A 24,993-nucleotide genomic window follows, 5' to 3' on the forward strand; every position below is an offset into this window, starting at 1 on the left:
TTTATCACACAGTAAAAAGTAATGGTGGGAGAGTTGTACATTTGGACTTGCAAGGTTCCGTTAATGTAGCTGTCAATGCTGCAACGAATTGAACTGAAGCCATTTTCACTTCGTTTTCGGTTGCCACATATTTAGAAAGGGAGGAGCAGGGGAAGTGTAGTTTTAAAATAGCCATAACAATTCTTAGGTATGGGAACCAAGGTCATTGCTGATTATGTTTTGGCAGGCTGGAGATCTGGGAGGAGTGCCCGCATTTAATAGCAATTGGTGAATGTGATTTATGACATCTAATTGGGGTGGGAATTTCAACTTTGTAACCAGGGGGAGGGGAATTTAGTCATGGGTTCAACTTTGTACGTGCCATTATTTTGTAGCCAAATAAAAATGTTCTTTAAGGAAGAAATCCTTGCCTTGAAGTTTTTTTAGTTGGTCTCATCTATCGGGAACCATGACAGTAGCTTTACAATAAACATCTTGACATGTTTCCTCTCTGGTCTGTTTGGCTTGCTGACACTGTCTTAAATTATTCTTGGAAATGAAGTTTCCAGACTGATATTAGTACTTGTTATTTCAGCTGATAAAAATGAAAGTTGATTTGATAAGTATATTTTGGAGAAAATCACCCTTGAACTATTATATCTTTTCTCTAAAGTGAAGGCCAATCTACTAGCATAGATAAATGGAGCTGAGATCATATAGTCTCTACCATGTTGTAAATTGCTGCATCATAATAAATTTGTTTTATCCTCCTGACCAAGAAATTTTATAACTTTGTTGGAGAGGGAGTGGTCAAGCCAGGGAGAGGAGTCAAGTGAGGATTTAGTCTGGAATCTTTATGTAGGCACAAGAGGGCAAGTTTTAACCCTGCTTGAATGCCATTGAACCTTATGTAGTCTGGCTTAGGAGCAAACTGTCGGGCTGGGAAGATTGCTGTGAAATAGGTATAAAATAATAAAGTTGCTAATTTGAACTTTCACATGTTGGTCTGGTTGTTCGCCTCTGACAAATTTTCTGCTATTTAGTGGGCTGACAAACTTTGAAAAGGCATCTGGTAAAAACTTCAGAGAGCCAGTTTGGTGTAGGATTAAGGCACTAGGCTAGAAACCTGGAGACTGTAAGTTGTACTGCTGACTTAGGCACAAAGCCAGCTGGGTGATCTTGGGCTAGTCATTTTTTCCTAGCCCTTGGAAGGAAGCTGAAGGAATCACTTTTGAAAAACATTGCCAAGAAAACTGCAGGGATTTGTCCAAGCAGTCTCTGAGAATGACATGATTGAATGAGAAGAAAAGAAATCTTAACTCGTGTTTAATTTAATCATTTAAATTAGTTGATTTCAGTAATTGGGAGTTGATAAAAAAGCTTTTTTTTCCTCACCTAGAAAGAAGTACTCTTCTGTGATTATACCTTTTAGGATATCTGTATGGACCATTTAAGGGAAAATAAGTTTTATCCTTATCCATCTGCAAATTTAATTCAACGATCAATTAAACTATAATTAATTTACTAAGGCACCAGAACTACTAGGAACTCTTACTGGCAGACTGATGTTTCATTAAGCAAACTAAATCTCTTTACAGGAGTGGTGATATGAATAAAATAAATACATATTCTCAGCTGGTGGCTCACACATGGAAGGTGTGAGAGGGTTGGCATTTAAATGTGATCATTCTATTTTTTTAATGATCATTTTTTAAATCATTTTTAAAATCATTTTTTTAGATCTCAAAATGATTGGAAATGATTGAAATCTGTGCTATCTGTTTTCAACATTTGTGATTAAGGAGAGTTCTAAGGACTATCAAAAAGGAAATTCAAGAATCATATGCCTGTCCCTGTCCCTGAGAGAAACTTTGTTGGTGGTCTTACATAACATAACAGATACAAATGCATATAAATTAAAAATGTTTTTTAAAATAATATGTTTATCTGAACAACTCGGCTTCCAAAGAAGTGTTGCAAATGTTGCAGTTTCAAAAACTTTAATCAGGAAACTGGGTTAGTGGGGAAAAACAGTGGGAAAAGGTTACAGATGGAGCACTTCGGACAAGGACATTGAATATTATCAGATTCTAATGAATATATGCAGGGCTTTTTTTCTCATAGAACGCTCAGAACGGAGTTCCGGCACCTTTTTTGGATGGAACCTTGTAGGGGAGGCAAGGCGGGTTGTATGACATGTGCGAGTTCCGGCACCTTTTTCTTTTACAAAAAAAGCACTGAATATATGGCTTCAAAGGCTCTTCCAAAGCTTGCTGAATGAAGAAATAAAGTGTCAAGCCCTGTGGGCTTGCCATTTCAGGGAAGGGAAAGGGAGGGGAATTCCCCTTTGCCTGAGGAATCCCTTTGCCTGACCTCCCAGCAGCTGAGGCTCCTGGCTGCATGCTGACTGGTCTCTCTCCGGCCCTCGTACAGCTGAAGCTCCTGGCTGCATGTTGGACTGCTGGAGACAACACTGGAGGGGGGAGGTGGAGGCCAGCTATGCCGGTTTTAGGGACGGACTCCGGATGCTGGCTGGTTGGATGGGGGGGTGGAGCTAAGGGGATTGCTTGTATATAAGGCACTGGGAGCAAGTCACTCAAGCAGTGCTGACTTTATTTGCTGTTTAGTTGCTGTTAATTGCTGTTAATTGCCATCAATAAACACTGGTCAGAACGTTCCTACCTAGCCAGCTACCTTGTTGACCATCATTTATCATTTGTGGAACCAGGGCTGGTTAAGGACTCTGACACAAAGCTTACAGCAATTTTGTAAAATCTCAGTACTATAGGCCTAAGAGGAATACATAGCCTCTATGTATTTTGGATGTATTTGCTCCACTGTATTTTAACATGAAGTTATTGCTTTATTGTAATTAGATTATTTTAGCTCAGTCAGAATTGGATTTGAAAGGGAAAAAAAGAAAAGAAGCTTCTTTTTGATACTGAAATTAAATATTAATGTAATATTTAAAATGTCAAGTTACTTCAGCCCTTTTGTCCCAATGAATGTACTGAATATAGTGCCAAGAATATCTGTACATTTTCTTGGCTGTCCCCACTTATCTTGATTTCTAGTTATAAGCAGGCCAGTTCTTCATTTGTTGACATGTAACACAGCCCACAACTTTCAGCTTAAGTTTCATGTAGATGAATTGAAAGATCAACACCTTATCTCTACAGTTATAGAGAAGCTGTCCAGTTCAATTCCATACTAGTTTATTTTACAGGAAATTGCTTTTCATTGGATTCTGACCTCAAGACACTATATGGCAGTGCTACGTTTTCCCTTTTAAATTGCCAGGGAAAATTTAAAGGGGAACAAAAAAAAAATGATTTCAGAAGTATACGCAGAATTCCATTTTAAAATTTTTTGGGGGTGGGGGAGGAAGAAGGATCTGCCTATTAAGTTTAAATACCATAGCTTTGTCTGATGTTCATTTTCTAAAGATAGTAACATATGGATAATTCATTTGGTCCTATATGCACATGCATTTTTAAAAAATAACTTCAATTAAACTGAAGAATCTACCCTTGCAAAGTAAGATGATATCATCTTCTCCTAGTGTATTGTTTTGCAGAAACTATTTTGCCCTCTGCAAAAGGAGATAAAAAACTGTGCACGGCACTTTGCTTTTTTGCACTTTGCATGGAATAAAAGATCCAAGACATGCAGAAAGAAATCTTTAGCATGGCTTTTCATTTAGTAAATCCTTGGCTTGAATTTAGTTATGATTATACTTGTATACATAGTAATGGAATTAAATCCTACTGAATTCAGCAAGGCTTCTAATTGAACACTAATAAGACTAGGTTGAAAATAATGCCTATTTTCAACAAGAAGAAATCCATTTGCCCACAGCTTCATTTGACAGTGCAATCCTTAGAAGGTTTACTCGGAAATAAGCAATGCTGAATTTAATGTGAGAAACTTACAGGTGCATGCATACCCAATGGCATTCTTAGCTAAGTCTATTTTATATCAAATAAGAAACCCTTTTGGAAATTCATAATATTAACCTGTTTCTCAGGGTTGTAAGTGTCAGTAGTTGGAAGGGCATAATGATGGCATACAGAGCCTGACAGGTTGTCCATCAGCTTCAACTCTCCTTCCAGAGATTCTTGGATCAGCAGTGATATGGTATCAAACAAGTGTCTTTCCTGGGAGGAATGCCAAATAGCATGCAGAAGAATAGGCCAGACCAAAGAGAGAGAAATGGAAGGGGGAGAGAAAAGGAGGGTTGGGGAAGGATAGAGAGAGAGTGAGAGAGAGAAAGAGAGAGAACATGTAGAAGACAGAAGAAGGAAGAAAAGAGAGACAGAAAAAAAATGTTTTCAGACAGAACAGTCATTGTTGAAATGGCCAGGAAGAAAAGACAGGGACAGAGAAGGGAAAAACAACAGTGCAGTAATACCATAGTTAGAACTTTTCTAAGACATTGCTACACACAAGACTGAAACTAAACGCATGGTAAAGGCAGTGGGACACATTACATTCATCCAGAGCAGCCACTGGCAGCTATTTACTAATTGGCAGAAGTACGGCTTTTTTGCAGGGCTATCATACCAACATGACAAGGAAAAAGTTCAGCAGAAATAAACAAATGTGCACAATTTCAAATGGAGGTGAGAATGGAAGCCAGCATGAAGCATTGGCATCACGCAATAGCATCACCGTAACCACTTGAGAATAACATGGTTTTCAGAGGTGCTGGTGGCTTGCCATATCTGTGACTTAAGTGCTCTCAATCTCTAAAAATCAGACCCTTGACCTAGCCTCCAAAGAATGAATGCAACACAAACAGGAAGAGACTGAACGAACACTGGTTTTCCACAACCACTATCTGCTGGTGCAGGCATGTAAATGCTTCCTCTCAGTTCTTGGAAAATAAATACTATAACTCAGTTGTTACAGCAGTGAGCTGTTCTTGCCTATGTCCTGCTTGAGCCAGGAATAATTATCTTGATATACTGGCAAACAAATCTCATATACAGCAGGTGAAATTCTGCTCTTAATCCTATTCCCAGATGTAGATACAGGCAGAACTTACCTGAGTCTGGCTGACATTTGAGTAATGCAGAATGCAAAAAGAGACACCAACTTGGTTTCAAAATCTAAATCACAGCAATGTTTTCTGGTCTGGTAACAATTTCTGTTCTTTTAGTTACAAGTGAAGGGTGATTTACAAGAACTCCATATCGTCTTTTCTTTTCACCTCATCTGGTACAATAATTCCAAAGCATTTGGAGTTCAACATTAGACTAGGAACTGCGGCCATGGGAGGAATTTTCAAATAAAAGACCTAAAAGGTCACTGGTAACAGGACTTCCTGCTCAAAATGCAGCCAAATGAATCACCTTTGTGTAGGAAACTATTGTGTGGGGATGCTGAAAAAAACAAGGGATTGGGGAGTTTATATGGCTGTAGTCCAGAAGAGGTGGGAGGGAATTCTAGAAAGAGAAAACACAAATGTGGCTACACATGAACATGGGGAATATTAGTGTTAGTTGTCAGAACTACATTGGAAGTATTGTGATATATCTTAGTGCAGGGGTCTTCAAACTTGGCCCTTTTATGACTTGTGGACTTCAGCTCCCAGAATTCCTCAGCCAGCGTGCCTGGCTGAGGAATTCTGGGAGTTGAAGTCCACAAGTCATAAAAGGGCCAAGTTTGAAGATCCCTGCCTTAGTGGGAAGAGTCCTATTTACTTCAGTCACATTAATACTACAGAGAGGGTTCATGAGAACTTCAGTTTAGCTACCTGTGGAAGCTCGGAATAAGGACTATTACATACAGTAAAGTTTTAGAATTGTTTTGTAGAAGTGGATATACAGTACTATCTGAACTCAGCCTTAAGATTATCTTAATGAGTTTCATAATTAAGATGGTATAAGAACAATGGCTGCACTTTGAATGGCCTCAAGGTAGTTCCTGCCACAAAATACATGCTATAGTCCGAACTTAAAGTCTCTCCAAAGGCAGAGCTTTATGTTGCAATCTAGTCAGCTTTCAAAATCAACAAATCTAATCCATCTGAAATCCAAATGCTCCGGTTTAAATTATATACACAGCATCACTGAGTTCCCTTTGACTTTCCATGATAAGGGTTTAATCTGAGATTACAGAAATAATTAAGAGTTGTCATCCTATACATGCTTGCTCTAAATCCAGAGAAATATATTTTCTAATAGTTGAGGACTGAAACCTTAAAATATTGTGCCTGGATTGCGCACAGGATTCTGAAGGCCAAAGAATCTTTGAAAAAATATGATTCTTAATTTCCATTTGTCAGCTCCCAATTTCAGAAATCTCTGAGATGTTAAGATTAATATACACTGTAAAGCTTCTGAAGTAACAAGAGGAGTAATACCTTAGCAGCAGTACTACTTTCTATGCAGGAAACAGCCAATGTGCATGATGCCATGAGTTCCCACAGCTATAACCTAATACAACAATGCATATATTTTATGGAACATGCAAGCAAGGAAGCATGCTGATCATATGACTCTGCAGGGTTATAATACAGGAACTGTATTCCTCTTTCATCAGCCATTTCATGGAATGTAGAGATTTTAATTAAGAAAGAGTACTTCCATTAGCTATTAAAATGACACTCAATTTTAATATATAATTGGCAAAGTAATGTGGGCAAACGTTATTTTCAGAAGTATTTTTTTAAAAAAATCAAGAGAGACCTTTCCTTCTGTGATAGGCTTTTATCAGAAAAAAGAATTGGCAGTTTTAGAGAATTTTGAGAACTTCTAACCTTCTCGTTTTGATCAGACACAGTTTACAACCTATTTGAGTAATGGACAAAAATATTACAGCAATTTGCAATGGGCAATATTTCTGCAGGTAATGAACATATGATCAATTAATGAGGAAAGGCAGTTTCCAGATATGAAATAGGAGGTTCCCCCATTCTACTTATGTGGAGGTTTCCAGTCTTGACTGTTGGTGCTACACTCATGTGAACAGCAGCTGGAAGTTTTAAACAATGAAACTGAATATTGCTCTGTAATGGTAAAAAGCAGACACGTACCTGAATAATTAAACTGCATGCCAGACATGTAGATGTGATAGTGAACAGGCACCCATGTATACAGGTGCCCGACATCTCACATACTACCTGTAGGCACAATTCCATTGAGCAGCCTTTAAACTGCAAAGGAGTATTTGAGAAAAACCTTAGAAAAACCTCTTCTCTAGCACTGCCAGTAAGGAAAGCTGTGTCTGAGGTCTCAGGGCCTCTGTTATAAATGAGCTGGTCAAGGGGCTGCAGAACACTCTTTGCAATTGATTACCGGTAGTAACTTTGCATGGACATCTAATGTTTGGCCTGCTTTTGTTGCCTAAGGCTTTTTGAGGGGAATTTTGCATAGAAAAAGGAATACAACTCCCTGATAAATCATTGGAACCACTCAAACTTAGCTTTGAGTGCATACAGTATGTTGCTGGAGACAAGTGAAGGCCACTCCCCACTTCAACCACCACCTGAGGTTCTCACCATAGGATGGATCACTGACAGCTGAGAATTCACTTTGATTTGCATAGGGTTGGCATATCCTCCAGGACTCTCAGGCCGTTCTCCTGTGTTACCGCTTGTCCACATGAAAGAGTCAGAAGGTGGGTGCCCACCCGGTGTGATTGTCTTCATTTCCATTTCCAACTCCAGCTCCAGTTCTGCTTCTTCTTTAGCTTCCTTGTTACTCTCCTCCAGGTGCTTCATCAGGACAGCAATCACCACATTCACCAGGACAAACTGGGCTGTCAGCACAAAAGAGACGAAGTAGATAGGCGAGATGACGGTGTTGTAACAGGTAGATTCCTCATCGCAGTCCCGCAAAGTGTCCTGGGAGGGAACAGAGGGAAGTGAAGGGGAAATGGTTGTGGCTGAGAACTACTTGTTGGAATTGGCAGTTTATGCCACTCAGATTCTAACTTCAAGCCTATATGGCCCGAACCCATGTGGAAGATGGTGAATGAGTGTCCTCCAGGTTGATCAGTTTCTATAGAATTTTAGGAACTTGACCACTGAAAGTTCCTTCTTCTGGGTCTACTAGAATGTCTTATTTTTCATAAAAGGTAAATGTAAAGGTTCCCCTGCACATGCGTGCTAGTCGTTTCCAACTCTAGGGGCTGGTGTTCATCTCCGTTACAAAGCCAAAGAGCCAGCGCTTGTCCGAGGACGTCTCGGTGGTCATGTGGCCGGCATGACTAGACGCCAAAGGCGCACGGAACGCTGTTACCTTCCCACCGTAGTGGTCCCTATTTTTCTACTTGCATTTTTACGTGCTTTCGAACTGCTAGGTTGGCAGAAGCTGGGACAAGTAACAGGCACTCACTCTGCTACGCGGCACTCGGGATTCGACCCGCCAAACTGCCGACCTTCTGATTGACAAGCTCAGCGTCCTAACCCACTGAGCCACCGCATCCCTTAGTACTTAGTATTTTTCATACTCTGGATGAAATCTTTGAAAAGATTACCATCCTGCACACAGGCACAATGCATTTAGAACTGCATAACATTCTGACATCTATAGATAAATCAGTGTATTTGCAATGGCTGCTTTCTTGCTTTGGCCAAGAGAGAATGATTTCATGATTCCAACTGAAAAGGCATAATCCACCAGAGCATTTGTAGAAGTGATTAGGGCCTGGGAAATGCGAATAACATCAATTATGTGCTGAGTTTGGCCGCTGGCATTGTTTGAAAACATTTACCTAACTCAGAAGCTAATTACTCTGGCTTTACTCATATTAAGCCTTTTCCTTTTGATTAGTGCTGAGCCACTTTTTGGTGGCCTTCACTTTAACTGAAATAAAATAGTAGGTTGGTACAAAATGACATTGTGCATAGCCAGGAGTCTTTTAAAAAGTTTCGAAGCAAACCATGATGCCAAACCTCAGATGCAAATTACAAAAGGATTCTGAAAGCTGCAAATATCAGTGAGGGCTACATGGTTCTGTGGGTTGCCTCTCCATGATCCTGATGATGTCACAATCACAATGTGATGCCTGATTGACTAAGGTCGTTCCATGAATAATGCAGAAAAAGTGACAGCTTAATCAAGAATGGGCGTGGAGGGGGGGAAATGATACCTATTGTTGCAAAACTTAGAAGAAACAATTTGGATAAGTATATAATTTGTTATTCACTTGTATATCTTGAATACTGCCGGAGCAGCTTACTTATACTTAAAATTCAGAGAATGAAAATATTCCAAACAGTAATTGTGCCAGTCTTTCAGAACCTGAAAATATATATTGTGTTTTTCTACTCATTTTGTTTTTCTGATGACAGACAATTTTACCTTCATTATCCCATTCCAATTGTCTCCTGTGGATACACGGAAGAGTGTGAGGAAAGCCATTCCAAAGTTGCGAAATGTTGCATGCCTCCCTAAACCCTCGCAGGGATGAGTGTCATCACATTCTGTGTGTGCAATAAAAAATAAATAAATAAAGACAATTTAGTCATAAAGGGGTTGTTTTGATGTTATTGCCACAAACAATTCTATAGTTTAGGCCATGCAGAGAACTTACCAAGATCCCCAAACAGCTCCACCCCAAGAGCTGCAAATATGAAAAACAACAACATGAAGAGGAGACCTAGATTCCCCACCTGCAACGAGATAAGAAACGAAGGGGAAAAATACTCATTGAGGTTATACATCACCCAAGTAAGTTTCACAATGAGGAATGTACATGCTATATTAGTTTCCCAAAGGTGAGAACGTGCCACTTTCCAGATACTGCTGAATTCGTTTTGTCAGAGTAAACATGGCCAACAGTGAGGGATGCCGGGAACTGTAATTCATCAGTATTTAGACATTTTCAAGTTCCTGCATCTGAATATCTCTCCTTTCCTTCTTTAGCTTTACTAAATCTCATCTGGTCACTAGTCTATTGCTAAGATTTCTTGTGTGTGAACATGTACACGTATTTTAAATTTAAATGTCCATAAGTGTTGGTAATAAGAGAAGGACTTGCATTGAGAAAAATGATTCCGAAAGCTTTTCCTGATCCCCAAATGCCCGGCTGAATAAATAAACCAGTTTTAAATGTCAAGTGACTAGTCCACTGACTACAACTTGCTCCAGTAAAAAAAAAAGCAAAATATTTGAAAGTTTAAAAGCTGAGCATATGTTTCTGCTCCATCAAGAGTTGTAGCTTTGGGATGTTGTGCATATTGCATGGTGCATAAGAACAATATCAGATTACCACCTGGCCCATTATATTCAAGGTACTAGTAATGGTGTTTAAGGCCCTACATGGCATGGGTCCAGAGTACCTTAGGGAACACCTGCTGCCGGCATCAACTTCCCTTCTCCCTGTGCGTTCCCACAGAGAGGGCCTCCTCAGGGTGCCACCGATCAGAGAATGTCGATTGGTGGCCCCTAGGGGGAGATCCTTCTCTGTGGGCACCCCGGAATTATGGAATCAGTTACTGGTTGAGCTCCGGATGGCGCCCGATCTTCGCTCCTTCCATCGCGATCTAAAGACATTCTTATTTGAACAAGCCGTCCTGGCCTGATGGGGGATGGGTGGGGTTTTTATTGTAATTTTAATATTTGTATTTACTGTTTTTAGTGGGCATATATTTAATCCTTTTTTAACTTTTGTAACTCTGTATTTTTTATGCTTGCCCTGTTCACTGCCCTGAGTCCTTCGGGAGAAGGGCGGTATATAAATAAAATTATTATTATTATTATTATTATTATTATTATTATTATTATTATTATTATTATTATTATTATTATTATTATTATTATTATTATTATTATTATTATTATTATTATTATATAGCACTAACAAGAAATCTTGTCTTCTAAACTTGGTGCTTTTAAGATGCATTGGACTATAACACCAAATGGCCGTACTGCCTGGGAATTATGAGAATTACCACATCTGAAGGGAACTAGGATGAAGAAACTTGTTCAGGGTCTGGAAAATTAACATTTCTGAGCTGTAGAATTGATTTTTGCTCTGAAGATCAGAAAAAAAAATCAGGAAAAGAAAAAGCATCTGAGTGCTTACATTTTTGGACTTTTGTTTCTATTTGGGTTTTTAAATTTCAGAACAGGTTTAATTTTACACCATTAAATTTGTGTGAATTATACTCAAAAATACAGCAAGTATTGTCATGAGGCATCAACTAATTAGCTTTAGAGATTGCAATCTTTTCATTAGAAAGAAAGGTTCTCTCTTGAATTGGCACTAACTTACACACAATGTCTTTTGCTCATAGATGGACAAACATAATGCAATTTTCTTCCTCCAGCCTTTCCCCTCTGCTTTATTAATGCAAATTGTTTCTTACCTTTTTTTAAACAACTTATTTTAAATAGATAGATGGTTTCTGAATTGGCACAATTCCCTCACTCTTCTTTTTTCTCACTGTATCAAGTTACTGATTTACTTTGGGGTATATAAGTACGGGCACAACTTATAGAAGGAATAGCAAAACCTGGGCGGCAAAGTTAAAAGAGGGATCAGCCTAGAATCCCTATGTAGCCACAAGCAGATTTAACTACATAGGGATTCTAGGCTGATCCCTCTTTTAACTCCACCCCCAGGTTCTACTAGTCCTTCTCCTTTACAAATGAACACTTATATTTGATGCAATTTTACATACTAGGAAAAAAAATACTAGCTGAAGAATTCAGGGGAAAAGCAGTTGATTTCAGCCAATCCCCAACAAAGTTCTAGCCTTCAAGAAGACACAAATATAGGAACCTTGCACAGAATTATCTAAATTCCTAAGATAATTAGGCAGTGAAGGAAACTTAACTGAAGTCTGGATGATTAGACTGAAAGGTTACCTGAGGCAGTGCTTGCATGACTGTATCCAGAAGAGCTCTCATCCCTACAGCCATCTTCAGCAATTTTAACACTGCAGAAAAATGAAAGGTTTGTGATATCATTGTCATAATAATGATGCATGGAAAGGAAATGTAAATTTCAATATTCACAACAATTACCCGAAGAATCGTGTCCTAACATCCTCCACTAACAGTCAATGTGCAGGACAATGTTTTATGGAGTCTTCTTCAGCCTAGAATACTTCAAATGTATTGGACTTCAATTCCCAAACTTTGCACTGGGAAAGCTGTTCAATGAGGTAGCCTATCATGAGAACACAGTGCCTAAAATGTCTACAAAACTATGTTCTACACAGAGGTCCCAAGGATGAAGTCCCAGTTCTTTCACGTACTAATTGAGGTGATGCCAACATTATAACAGGAATGCAAAAGGGGCAGTGGTGGTTCGGTAGAACCGGTAGCTAATTTTTTGTTGCCCATGCCTAGAATGGACTTCTGGAAATGGCATCCACACAGAGAACTGGTTGTTCACATATTTGAATCCCACCACTGAAAAGGGGCCTTCACACACACACACACACACACACACACACACACACACACACACACACACACACACCAGCTACTGAGCAAAGCAAACCAGTTTTCAAAGGTCAGAAATTTATCTAATCTACCATTTCTGAAAATTCATCTTTGATCTCAGAGCTAAGAGGCCAAGTACATGCTCACTGATTTAAATGGCACCAAGACTGAGGAGGAAATCAAAGTTGTTTGTACTCTTTGATTCCAAATCTAGGACACAGCAATAGTGAGCCTGTGATCTTCCAAGCTGAGGACTTCATAGCCTAATGTCACCAGCTTCACTTGTTCCATAATAAACTCCTTTAATACTTTGTTGCCTGGAGCAAACAACACCATGTATAATTAATAAATAACACCATTGGAATACAGTGGCACAAATTAATCAGAGTAGTTGGGACCAAATAGTTTTAATACATTACTATTTGTAATGTCTGACACCCAAACAAGTGTTCACAGCAGTAACAGAAACCTGTTTTTGAGAAGATATGCTAGTCTAGTATTGGAAAGATCCAGAGACAAATCCCTGCTCAGCCATGAAGGTCAGTGATCTTGAGTTGGTCAGGTTGTCTCAGTTTAACTATATGCATAAAATGGAGGAAAGGGAGAACTTTGGGGGACACCTTGAGAACCGAGAAATGCAGGAAGCTCCTTCGGTTGAGAGAAATCACTGTTTCATCGTTGTTGTTGTTAGTTGCGAAGTCTTGTCCGACCCATCGTGACCCCATGGACAACGTTCCTCCAGGGCTTCCTGTCCTCTACCATCTTCTGGAGTCCATTTCAGCTCATGCCTACTGCTTCAGTCACTCCATCCAGCCACCTCATTCTCTGTCGTCCCCTTCTTCTATTGCCCTCAATCTTTCCCAGCATTAGGCTCTTCTCCAGTGAGTCCTTCCTTCTCATTAGGTGGCCAAAGTATTTGAGTTTCAACTTCAGGATCTGGCCTTCTAAAGAGCAGTCAAGGTTGCTCTCCTCTAGGACTGACCGGTTTGATCGCCTTGCAGTCCAAGGGACTCACAGGAGTCTTCTCCAGCATCATAGTTCAAAGGCCTCAATTCTTTGGCGCTCAGCCTTTCTTATGGTCCAACTTTCACAGCCATACATTGCAACTAGGAAGACCATAGCCTTGACTATACGCACTTTTGTTGGCAGGATGATGTCTCTGCTTTTTAGAATGCTGTCTAGATTTGCCATAGCTTTCCTCCCCAGGAGCAAGCAACTTTTAATTTCTTGGCTGCAGTCCCCATCTGTGGTGATCTTGGAGCTCAGGAAAATAAAATCTGTCCCTATCTCCATTTCTTCCCCATCTATTTGCCAGGAATTGAGAGGGCCGGATGCCATGATCTTGGTTTTCTTAATATTAAGTTTCAACCCAACTTTTGCACTCTCCTTCTTCACCCGCAACAAGAGGCTCTTTAGTTCCTCTTCACTTTCTGCCATTAGAATGGTATCATCTGCATATCTTAGCTGTTTCATCTAGCTAGCCCATAATTAGTTCCGGGGATGCAAGAGATCAAATTGTCATATTTTCCACGCAAAACTAGACAATGGGTTGGCTACAATGGAGTTATTAGCAATAGCAATAGCAATAGCACTTACTGTATATATTGCTTCATAGCACTTTACAGCCCTCACTAAACGGTTTACAGACTCAGCCTATTGCCCCCAACAATCTGTGTCCTCATTTTACCAACCTCGGAAGGATGAAAGGCTGAGTCAACCTTAAGTCGGTGAGACTTGAACTGCTGAACTGCTGGCAGTCAGCAGAATTAGCCTGCTATACTACATTCTAACCACTGCACCACCATAGCTCTTAGCTCGATTAATAAGGCAAGATAATAGACCAAGGTTAGCATTAGCTTTGTAGTGGATGCTTAAGATGTATACATGCTACTAGGAAGAGTCTATTATGCCAGAAATGATCAGTTCCTATTTGGCCAAAAGATTTATAGGGTGAAGAGCTCCAGAAACAATGGGGTGGGGACTGACCTCGAGCAATCCTGAGGACCCTCATAATGCGGATAATGGTAGGGTTGATGGGCAGTGATGCATTCACCTCAATCTCTTCCAGTGTGATCCCCATGATGGACAAGAGGACGATTGCTAGGTCTAATTGATTCCATCTGAAGGTGAGACAAAAATCAAATGGAAAAAAATTCTGCTAAATTATTTGCTAGCAAAGGAGGGGGTTATGTGACAAAGAATTTCAATCATTTCAGGCATTTATGCATTCATGAACTGACACTCCACCTTTAGCAGTTTTTGAGATAAATCAAATTAAACAAAAGATGCATTATTAGAATACAAATTTAGTCAAGTCTGAATACACCAGCACCTGGAATGAATTAATCTGCAGGGCAACAGAAAAAAATTAAAAAGATAACGTTGACTTCAGTTTTCAAAAATATTTTATTCAAGCTATGTTTCTCTAAATATTTTATTAAAGTGAACTTAGTTTGTCCAAAATGTTTTTAAAAAAGACTTGCTATTGTGGGGGGGGGCAATGCAAGGAAAATTTTCAAGGTTATATGGCCAAGATGGGGTTCAGGTACAAACAGAACAAGATGCTCTTGATGGAGAGGTATCACATTAATTCTATATCATCTGAGTTTATTCAATATATTCACTATTTATGTCTATGTGTATGTCTGAGAGAGTTCTTCACAATCTAATCAGCTCACTAAAATAATGACAAATAACTAGTACTGAGAAACTCTGCTCTGCTGCAACTTCTCCATAAGTAAATGAATTATTTGGGACTACTGAACACCTGAAGAGATATGACAGCGGCACTAACAGTTGGACCGTTCTACATGCTCATGAGGAAATAACATTCAAGATCCCCATTTGGCACACATGGGCACTTTTAGCACAAAATGGCTGCCATGGCAAACATGACCATCTTTCCTGAGCTTGCTCTTCACTGTCCCCTCTAAACTTCCCCATATAGCAGCTGTCACCTCAGTTTGCCTTTGACATTTTACTAAATAAGTAGGCACACCAAGCTGCAGTCTCCTTTCATTTCTTTAAAAAAGAGGTGCCTCAAGGATAAATGCATTTTTGGAAATAAAGCTTGTGTTTGAGGCTGGTATTTTGCATTGCAGCATGCTAACTTTTCATTTTAAAAACATAAAAGAATAAAGGCACAAGCTACGTACATTAAGCAACAAGGGAGAAGCCAGTATTTTCTCTGGTGTCTATGAGGGCCACAGTGACAACCCAAGATATCAGTGTGATGGGAACAAGATTGGTTCACATTATAGGTAATCCTTGACTTATGACCATAATTGGTATTGGAACTTTAATGTGGTCTTTCATGGAGTTGCACCTAATTTTATGACTTTTTTTGGCCAGGGTCGTTAAGCAAATCAATGCAGTCATTAAATGATTCATGCAGTTGTTAACTAATGCTGGCTTTTCCTGATGACTTTGCTTTTTCAAAACTCCTGGGAAGGCTACAAATGGTGAACACATGACCCCCGGATGCTGTAACCATTGTAAATACATGCTGGTTGCCAAGCATTCAAGTTATGATCAGTGACCTTGGGGACACTGTGATGGTCATAAGTGTGAGGATCACTTGTCACTTTTTCAACATTATAAGTTTAAACCACTATTAAACAAATGTTTTTAAGTTGAGGACTACCAGTAATAAGAGAGTTACAGCTGCTGCAAATGTGGTGTGCAGATGTGGTGGAGCAAAATACACCAGTATGACATGAGTTTGGGGACAACTACTGCATTAGATGATTTTACCATAAAGAGTTTAGCAAAACACGGACTCCTTCATAGAGGGAAGCAGAAATTGAGAAAGGTAGGCATCCATGTTCATATATATTTCTGTATCATTTGAATTCAGTTGGCAAAGATGAAATATCAATATAAGCAGCTGGAAATACTTCTACAGATCACAACTAACTCAGCTAGTTTCAATAGGAAATAAACCTGGCATCTTTCTAAGTTTTGCCCATTTATTTTCCTATTAAGTCATTAGTAGTTAATTGCCAAATGTGGTAAACAGATAGGTAAAATTAAACTTTCTAATATATAAATCAAGGCTGATCCTAATACGATGAGGATCCACTTTAGAAAGATTTTGAGGTACAATTAAAAAGGCATAAAATTACTATGTGAGTATTCCTATTTTTCCAGGTTTTCTCTTTTTTTTAAGTGTCACAAAAAAGATACTATTTATGTATTCAACTAATTTTTCTGTTAATTAGCACATTAGCATTAATAATGGTCCAAAAATAATCTACATCTATATATTTAGACAACAGAAAGAGCTGTAACTGGAAGCATTAGGAATGGGACTTTTTGAAGGAAATAAACCACCACAAAACCACCTTGCCATGTTATTCTGAATCATTATTACCTATCTTGAAAGAACCGACGAAACCCAAATGCAATGAGCTTGAAAACTGATTCCATGACAAAGATGATTGTGAAAATGTAATTGCAGATCTTCAGAGCTTCTTCGAGAATCTGAAAGCAGAGAGAGAGAGACAAACGGTAGATAACTGCATATTGTTAAGAGGATATTGGCAAATTTCATTTTCAGTTGAGTCCATTCTATTCTCTGCTTTATAGGAAAAAGAGTGAACTGCTAAATGAAGAGAAGCTTGTAGATGTAGTATATCAGACACCAGGATAGTGTTAGTTTTTGAAATGTTGCTGTCATTCCAAGTAGAGAGATGATAAGGGCAAAAGTCAACCCTCGATGCTTTTCAGGAAAGTTGACAACAACAACAAGTTCAGGGCCTAAACATCGTGAGGACTACCTACATCCATTGGATTTTGCCCATCCAAAAGAACAGGAGGAGTGGACTCTCTTTTCATCCCTTATTTAAGAGATCCCAGAGAGTAGCCTTCTCAGAAGCAGCCCTACTTGCTCACTATGAGCCCTTCAAAGAAGTGGGGATGCTCCTGAGCAGGCTATTCTCTGGGATCTCTGCAGCTGACCTTTTCTTAAATTAAAGGATAAGAAGGCAGTCCAAATGCCATCCTTTCCCCTCCTGCAAATTAGATCGGCTCCTTCCTTGTTAATAGTCCAGAAAACTGTAAAGACTTGGCTATTCCAAAAGGTTTGAGGAACTGTTGGGCAGAGAGAGGCCCCCTGCTACAAGATATGTCCATGTAAGTTTACCCTTTCGGTGCAAAGTGTATTGCAATTGTCAGTCGCTGGTTTGCCTTGCCCTTTCTTAATTGCCTAACTGGACAGGGTCTTATGGTCTGTTCTGAGTCTTCCTGGATTAGGCTAGCATATAAATCCAAGTATAAGCAAGCAAGCAAGCAAGCAAATAAACAATTTAGGCTGGACAAATAACAATTCCCTTCGCCTTAGTTCTCCAAAAGACAGAATCTATTACTAATATGTCAGTGCTGCCTTTTATCAAATACTGCTATCAAGAATGTATCACTGAGTAGAGACTTTGGGGAGATAAAATTCTAATTGTTGAATGACAGTATTTCATGAATATTTAATCCTGATTCCAAATTTAGAGAGAGAAAAAATAGGTTATTATGGGAAGAAAATATCATGCAGTTATTAGAGGGAAAAGATCTGTATAGGAAGTCATTGATTTAAGACCACAATTAGGACCAGAATTTCTATTGTTAAGTGATGTGGTTTTAAAGCACAATATCATATGACCACATAACTGAGCAATGGCGTTCTTGGCACTCCCATTTGCTGTCATTAACTGACTTCCACTGGTCATTAGCTGAGGACCCACTCCAAAAAAAGCCATTTCACGCTTGGTCTCTCCCAGCCCCAAGCCTCAGTAGCATAAGGGACTACCTCCAATTCAACTTCCCCACAAACCTATCTACCCTCTATCTCTGCTCTTTTGACCATTCTGCACTCTGGCTTATGGGGCAGCAAGCAGTGCCATAATGGCTGCTTGCCAGGCTGTGGCTCAGAGGCTTCTTACCATAAAGACCGCAAGAAGTCGCTGAGCCACAGTGCATGATGCTATCAGGATTACCTGTAGATAAAATATAGAAAAGATAAAGCATCATGGAAATAGAGGCAAATGTCCCAATTCCAGTTTTCAATCTTCCTTGCAGTCATGAAAAAGTACAGAGAAGAGCAATAAAGCAACAAAGATGATCAGGGGACTGGAGGTTAAAACATATAAGGAACGGTTGCTGGAATTGGGTATGTCTAGTTTAATGAAGAGAAGAGCAAGGGGTGACATGATAGCAGTCTTCCAATATCTCAGGGGCTGCCACAAAGAAGAGGGAGTCAAGCTATTTTCCAAAGCACCTGAGGGAAAGACAAGAAGCAACGGATGGAAACTAATCAAGGAGAGAAGCAACCTAGAACTAAGGAGAAATTGTTCATGACAGTCAGAACAATTAATCAGTGGAACAACCTGCCTCCAGAAGCTGTGAATGCTCCAACACTGGAAGTTTTTAAGAGACTGGATAGCCATTTGTCTGAAATGGTATAGCAAGGGGTTGGACTAGATGACCTCCAATGTCCCTTCCATCATCATCATCATCATCATCATCATCACCACCACCACCACCGTTGTTGTTGTTATTGTTGTTGTTGTTATTATTACTATTATTATTATGTTTGTTTTAAAGAGAGGTGGAAGGTTTTTCAGTTTGCTTGTGAGCAGATTGGCTAAAATGTGTGGGATTCCATCTAAATTCACAGCCAGGATGTAGCCTTTATAGACAATCTGTTTAGCCAAACCTGGAATTAATTATTCTATAGATTAGGATATTTTCTTTTATGACAGGATAAGATTCCTCTTGGTGAATTTCATTTTTTTTTGGATTTACAAAACTAAAAACTTAAAGGTTAAAAAACATTTGACAAAAAATCTTAACAGGAGATGATTTAACAAAGTTTAAAATGGACAAAGGGAAGAGTTATAGTTAAAAAAAATAAATTATTTTATTAAAGTGCATTGGAATAACTACAATTGAATTAGGCAAAATCAGATCTTCCATGGGAATGTTTTTTACGCATTGCTAAAGACTGCAGATAGTTTGCGGAATTTACAAAATGAAAGATAAGTGTAACATGAGTTGGTTCCATGCATGATTGTAACTATAAAGATGTTGATGTGACATTTGACTACAATTTGACTACAAAGTGGGGAGAATTTGCCTTTCTTTCTTCCTTTGAGATACTTTCCACTTTTGGATTACAAAACTCAGAGTATCCTTAGAGCAGCCTGAAGAGAAAGCAATTCAATTAGATTTACTTCAAAAAAATATTTGAACAACTTGGCAGTAAATTAACTGAATTATTTGAGACTACATTTACAACTTTTGAGAAAAAAAAGGATAAAAGATTTGTAAAGATGAAATAGGAGATGAATAATGTTAAAATGTAGGAAATCTCTGTCAAGTAATTATCTGGAGATATAAAACAAGTTATGATAGAGTAGAAATTGTGGATCATAAGACAGACGTTATTGATAAAACTGAAGAGAGAACTGCATAATTCCACTGGAATTGAGAAAGAAATAATCTTGTCTGAATTTATTCCAGAGAATTCTGATGAAAATATTAGAGAAAAAATTCTACAGGTTTTGACAAATTTTACATTGGGGAGAGGAAGACATAGAGGCAGAGATAGATAATGTTCATAGGCAGTTGGAAAGAAAGGCATGGAACTATTTTTATATATGATAACTGCAGTGAATTGTTATATGCACAGAGGTGGAAAATTTCAACATTATCCACTATAGAGGAATCTATGGTGAAGATGATGGAACTTGCTGAGATGGGCAGTTAGACATCTCTGATCAAAGACATTGTCAATATGTATTGCTGACTGGAAACACTTTATAGAATTTTTTTTGCATGAAATAGAAGAAAATGAACTTATATGTTTTTTATGATTAAAATAAAAATAAAAATGAGTCATGCTGTATAACCATAGATCAAGAGGTAAATTTATACTTATAAATGCTGTAAAGAAATTTTAAAGGCCTTTCCTTCCTTCCTTACAATATTAATAAAGTTATATATAAAAAAGAAAATGGAGTAAATTTTTGAACTTTTTCAAAGTATAATGGGCTTTGTGTTTTTGAATGTGTCTTTTCCCTTCCAGATTACTGCCTTGCCTGATCTTCCTATGTTTGTTCAATTTTTTAAATGTTTTTCTTCCTGTTCTTTCTGGGTCCCAACCAATGAAAAAGTCTAAACCTGAGTAGTAGTATCATGGTGCTAAGTGGCCTGTCAGATTTGTTTATATGGTAATATCCTGCCAATGAGGTTCTAATATTAATGCCAATATTCTACTGAACAGATAAAAACTAGGGGTGACATGATAGCAGTGTTCCAATATCTCAGGAGCTGCCACAAAGAAGAAGGAGTCAACCTATTCTCCAAAGCACCTGAAGGCAGGACAAGAAGCAACGGATGGAAACCTAATCAAGGAGAGAAGCAACCTAGAACTAAGGAGAAACTTCTTAGAGAACAATTAACCAGTGGAACAACCTGCCTCCAGAAGCGGTAAATTCTCCAACACTGGAAGTTTTTAAGAAGAGACTGGACAGCCATTTGTCTGAAATAGTATACTATAGGGGGTTGGAGTAGGTGACCTTCAAGGTCCCTTCCATCATCATCATCATCATCATCATCATCATCATCATCATTATTATTATTATTATTATTATTATTATTATTATTATTATTAGTATACTGTTGTTTTTAATATATCTATTTATTGTTTTAGCTTGGGCATTGTGTTTAATTTTTTTTAAACTTTGGTATCTTTGTATTTTTATATGTTTGCCCTGTTCACCGCCCTGAGTCCTTCGGGAGAAGGGCGGTATATAAATAAAATTATTATTATTATTATTATTATTATTATTATTATTATTATTATTATTATTATTATTATTATTATTATTATTATTATTATTATATTGGTCTAATTTGCAAAACAACCAGTCTGATCCTGCCAACAGACAACAGAAGCAGTTTATCATTGGATTCTTTGCTCCAGCTCAGGAAACATCTGTGCAAGGAAGTTTCTACTGCTACTTGTTGGATCACAAAGTTCACAGGAACTCAGAGTGTTTCCAAATGAAGATGCCATTACAAATCTGCCACTGAGATTTGTGAACCTGTGGTTGCATGTTTCAATGGAAGTTATGTAGTATTTAGTGACCAAATGTACTGCACATTCAGTTCAATTTACATCAAACCTATTTAGCTCATTGTATCGGCATGAGACTATTATTATTTCTAGATGGTGACACTGGCTGACAGAATTAGCTAAACATTTGGGTAAAAAAACCCAATGATTGCATCCTTCTGTGTTTCATAATCATACAAAGCTAGTCACTGTAAAGACATAATTAACAATCTACTTTAGCGTGAAATTTACTGGATCATAGTATAAGCAACCAGCCACTTGTTCAAGATGAAGCAGCCACCGAGGTTATACACTCCCATATTTTCTCATCATATTAGACTTTTAAGTACTTTTGAGTTTCCATCTCTACTTCATCTTTGTTTACCTATGGCATTTGTTCCTTCTCAAAGCGGTAGGAAATAAAAATAACTCTGGTACACAAATTGGCAGCCATTTCCATCTAACTGTCATAAGTAAGTGATTTGGAAGCAGTTGTTCTTATAATTTGAACGTACAATTTTAAATGGAAGAGTGCGTCTGCTAATGGAGCAGGGAGTAGCTGCTCAGCCAAAAAGCTGAATCATCACAGCAGGAAGAAAGACAGGCCCTTAGTTTCTGGTCCTGCTGAAAATTAAATTGTTGAGGTCACAAGAACAGGTTGGACTGTTATTTTGTGTAGTCATGGAGTTAAGTGAGTTTAAAGATTTCAGGATTCTGAATATTTAATAAGGACAGTAAAATCAACATTTACACTTTGCTTGTATTAGTCCAACCATACTCCATGGTTGGCCTTGGATATTATTAATTGCTACCACCACCACCACTACTAAAAAAACCCCGTTAGGGCAAAATGGCCTATTCTCTTAGCATAGTATAGTCGTACTCCAGCATTTTAGCTTCTACGCTCTGTTGGTTCTATCCCTTCTTACTTAGTCTCCATTTCTGCCTCCAAAAAGAGGAGATCTACAGTGTGTACTACTGTATATGTATGTGTAGCATTTCTGCTTCAAAGCCAAACTAAGTTTACTTCTGGCTGGATTTCCCAAATTTTAAAATGGCAGAACAGTTCTGAAATTTGAGAGGATGAGCTCCTTAGGGAAAGGATTGTTTTCCCCAAACTCCCCCCAACCTCCCAACCTTCCTTTTTCCCATTCTTTCATCCCACTGGCTGGCAAGCTGTCCTAGTGTCCTCATATACTAAGTTTCGGGATGGACTGTCAGACATAATATGGTGGGTTTTTGTTTTGTTTTTGCTGCACCACAAGTGTGGCAATGTAAAGGCAAGCCACTTCTAGCAATTTCTCTGCCAGTTGGAAGTGGGTGGGGCTGCCTGGCATTGCTAACAATTATGGTGGAGGTTCTTGTGACCTGAGATCTGAGGGACTGGTGTGGGACTGGGTGAGGGAAATGTGTTGGTGCAAAAGTGTCAAGTGGTATCATGAGTCTTACAAGTATTTTATATTTACACATCTTATTCCATTTAACTGTGGCTCAGATCATGAGCTTCTCGTTGCAAAATTTAGGCTTAAACTGAAGAAAGTAGGGAAAAGCACTAGGCCACTCAGGTATGAACTAAATCATATCCCTGACGAATATACAGTAGAGGTGACAAATAGATTTAAGGAATTAGATCTGATAGACAGAGTGCCTGAAGAACTATGGACGGAGGTTCGCAACATTGTACAAGAAGTAGCAACTAAAACCATCACAAAGAAAAAGAAATGCAAGAAAGCAAAATGGCTGTCTGAGGAAGCTTTGCAAATAGCTGAGGACAGGAGAGAAGCGAAAGGCAAGGAAGAAAAAGAAAGATACACCCAACTGAATGCAGAATTCCAGAGAATAGCTAGAAGAGATAAGAATGCCTTCTTAAATGAACAGTGCAAAGAAATAGAAGAAAACAATAGAATAAGAAGGACTAGAGATCTCTTCAAGAAAATTGGAGAGATGAAGGGAATGTTTCATAATGCTTTTTCCTCTCAAGACACTCAGCCAGTAAAGCCAGTTTTCTGCTGAAGTTCTTCACAGAAGAACTATACAAGAACGAGCTTAACGTCCCTGATAACCACAATGAGGTGGTCACTGACCTCGAGCCAGATATCCTAGAATGTGAAGTGAAATGGGCCTTAGGAAAGCTGAGCAACAAAGCTAGTAGAGGAGAGAGTATTCCAGCTGAGCTATTCAAAATCTTAAAAGACGATGCAGTAAAAGTGCTACACTCAATTTGCCAGCAAATGTGGAAAACTCAACAGTGGCCACAGGATTGGAAAAGATTGGTTTACATTCCAATTCCAAATAAAGGCAGTGCCAAAGAATGTTCAAACTATCACACCATTGCACTCATTTCACATGCTAGTAAAGTTATGCTTAAAATCCTACAAGCTAGATTCCAGCAGTATGTGGATCGAGAATTACCAGAAGTACAGGCAGGATTTTGAAGAGGCAGAGGAACTAGAGATCAAATTGCCAAGATATGCTGGATCATGGAGAAAGCTAGGGAGTTCCAGAAAAAACATCTACTTCTGCTTTATGGACTAAGCTAAATTGTGTGGATCACAACAAACTGTGGCAAGTTCTTAAAGAGATGGGAGTACCAGACCATCTTATTTGTCTCTTGAGCAACCTATATACGGGTCAAGAAGCAACAGTGAGAACTGGACACGGAACCACTGATTGGTTCAAAATTGGGAAAGGAGTCCGGCAAGGCTGTATACTGTCACCCTGCCTGTTTAATGTATATGCAGAGCACATCATGAGAAAGGCAGGGCTAGATGAATCAAAAGTTGAAATTAAGATTGCCGGAAGAAATATCAACAACCTAAGATATGCAGATGATACCAGTCTAATGGCAGAAAGTGAGGAGGAACTAAAGAGCCTCTTGTTGTGAGTGAAGAAGGAGAGTGCAAAAGTTGGGTTGAAACTAAACATTAAGAAAACCAAGATCACGGCATCCGGCCCTCTCAGTTCCTGGCAAATTGATGGGGAAGAAATGGAGGTAGTGACAGATTTTATTTTCCTGGGCTCCAAGATCACCGCAGACGGGGACTGCAGCCAAGAAATTAAAAGACGCTTGCTCCTGGGGAGGAAAGCCATGGCAAATCTAGACAGCACACTAAAAAGCAGAGACATCACCCTGCCAACAAAAGTGTGTATAGTCAAGGCTATGGTCTTCCCAGTTGCAATGTATGGCAGTGAAAGCTGGACCATAAGAAAGGCCGAGCGCCAAAGAATTCAAGCCTTTGAACTATGGTGCTAGAGAAGACTCCTGCGAGTCCCTTGGACTGCAAGGCAATCAAACCGGTCAGTCCTAGAAGAGATCAACCCTGACTGCTCTTTAGAAGGCCAGATCCTGAAGTTGAAACTCAAATACTTTGGCCACCTAATGAGAAGGAAGGACTCACTGGAGAAGAGCCTAATGCTGGGAAAGGTTGAGGGCAAGAGAAGAACGGGATGACAGAGAATGAGGTGGCTGGATGGAGTCACTGAAGCAGTAGGAGTGAGCCTAAA

At 38.9% G+C, this 24,993-nt stretch overlaps 1 protein-coding gene across 1 annotated transcript in view; it reads right to left on the bottom strand.

Moving 5' to 3' along the window:
- CACNA1G (calcium voltage-gated channel subunit alpha1 G) overlaps positions 1 to 24,993 on the bottom strand; it is a gene marked incomplete at its 5' end in the record, with an annotated part of 457,316 nt that overhangs the window by 21,032 nt on the left and 411,291 nt on the right. The window contains 7 exons of the mRNA XM_081320681.1: positions 3,996 to 4,136; positions 7,484 to 7,828; positions 9,291 to 9,412; positions 9,523 to 9,601; positions 11,802 to 11,872; positions 14,370 to 14,503; positions 16,756 to 16,865. Of these exons, the coding sequence (XP_081176807.1) occupies positions 3,996 to 4,136; positions 7,484 to 7,828; positions 9,291 to 9,412; positions 9,523 to 9,601; positions 11,802 to 11,872; positions 14,370 to 14,503; positions 16,756 to 16,865 (1,002 nt within the window). The remainder of the gene's footprint in view (positions 1 to 3,995; positions 4,137 to 7,483; positions 7,829 to 9,290; positions 9,413 to 9,522; positions 9,602 to 11,801; positions 11,873 to 14,369; positions 14,504 to 16,755; positions 16,866 to 24,993) is intronic.

This window comes from Vipera berus, assembly GCF_964194415.1.
Source record: "Vipera berus genome assembly, chromosome: 2".
Taxonomy (NCBI): Eukaryota; Metazoa; Chordata; class Lepidosauria; order Squamata; family Viperidae; genus Vipera; species Vipera berus.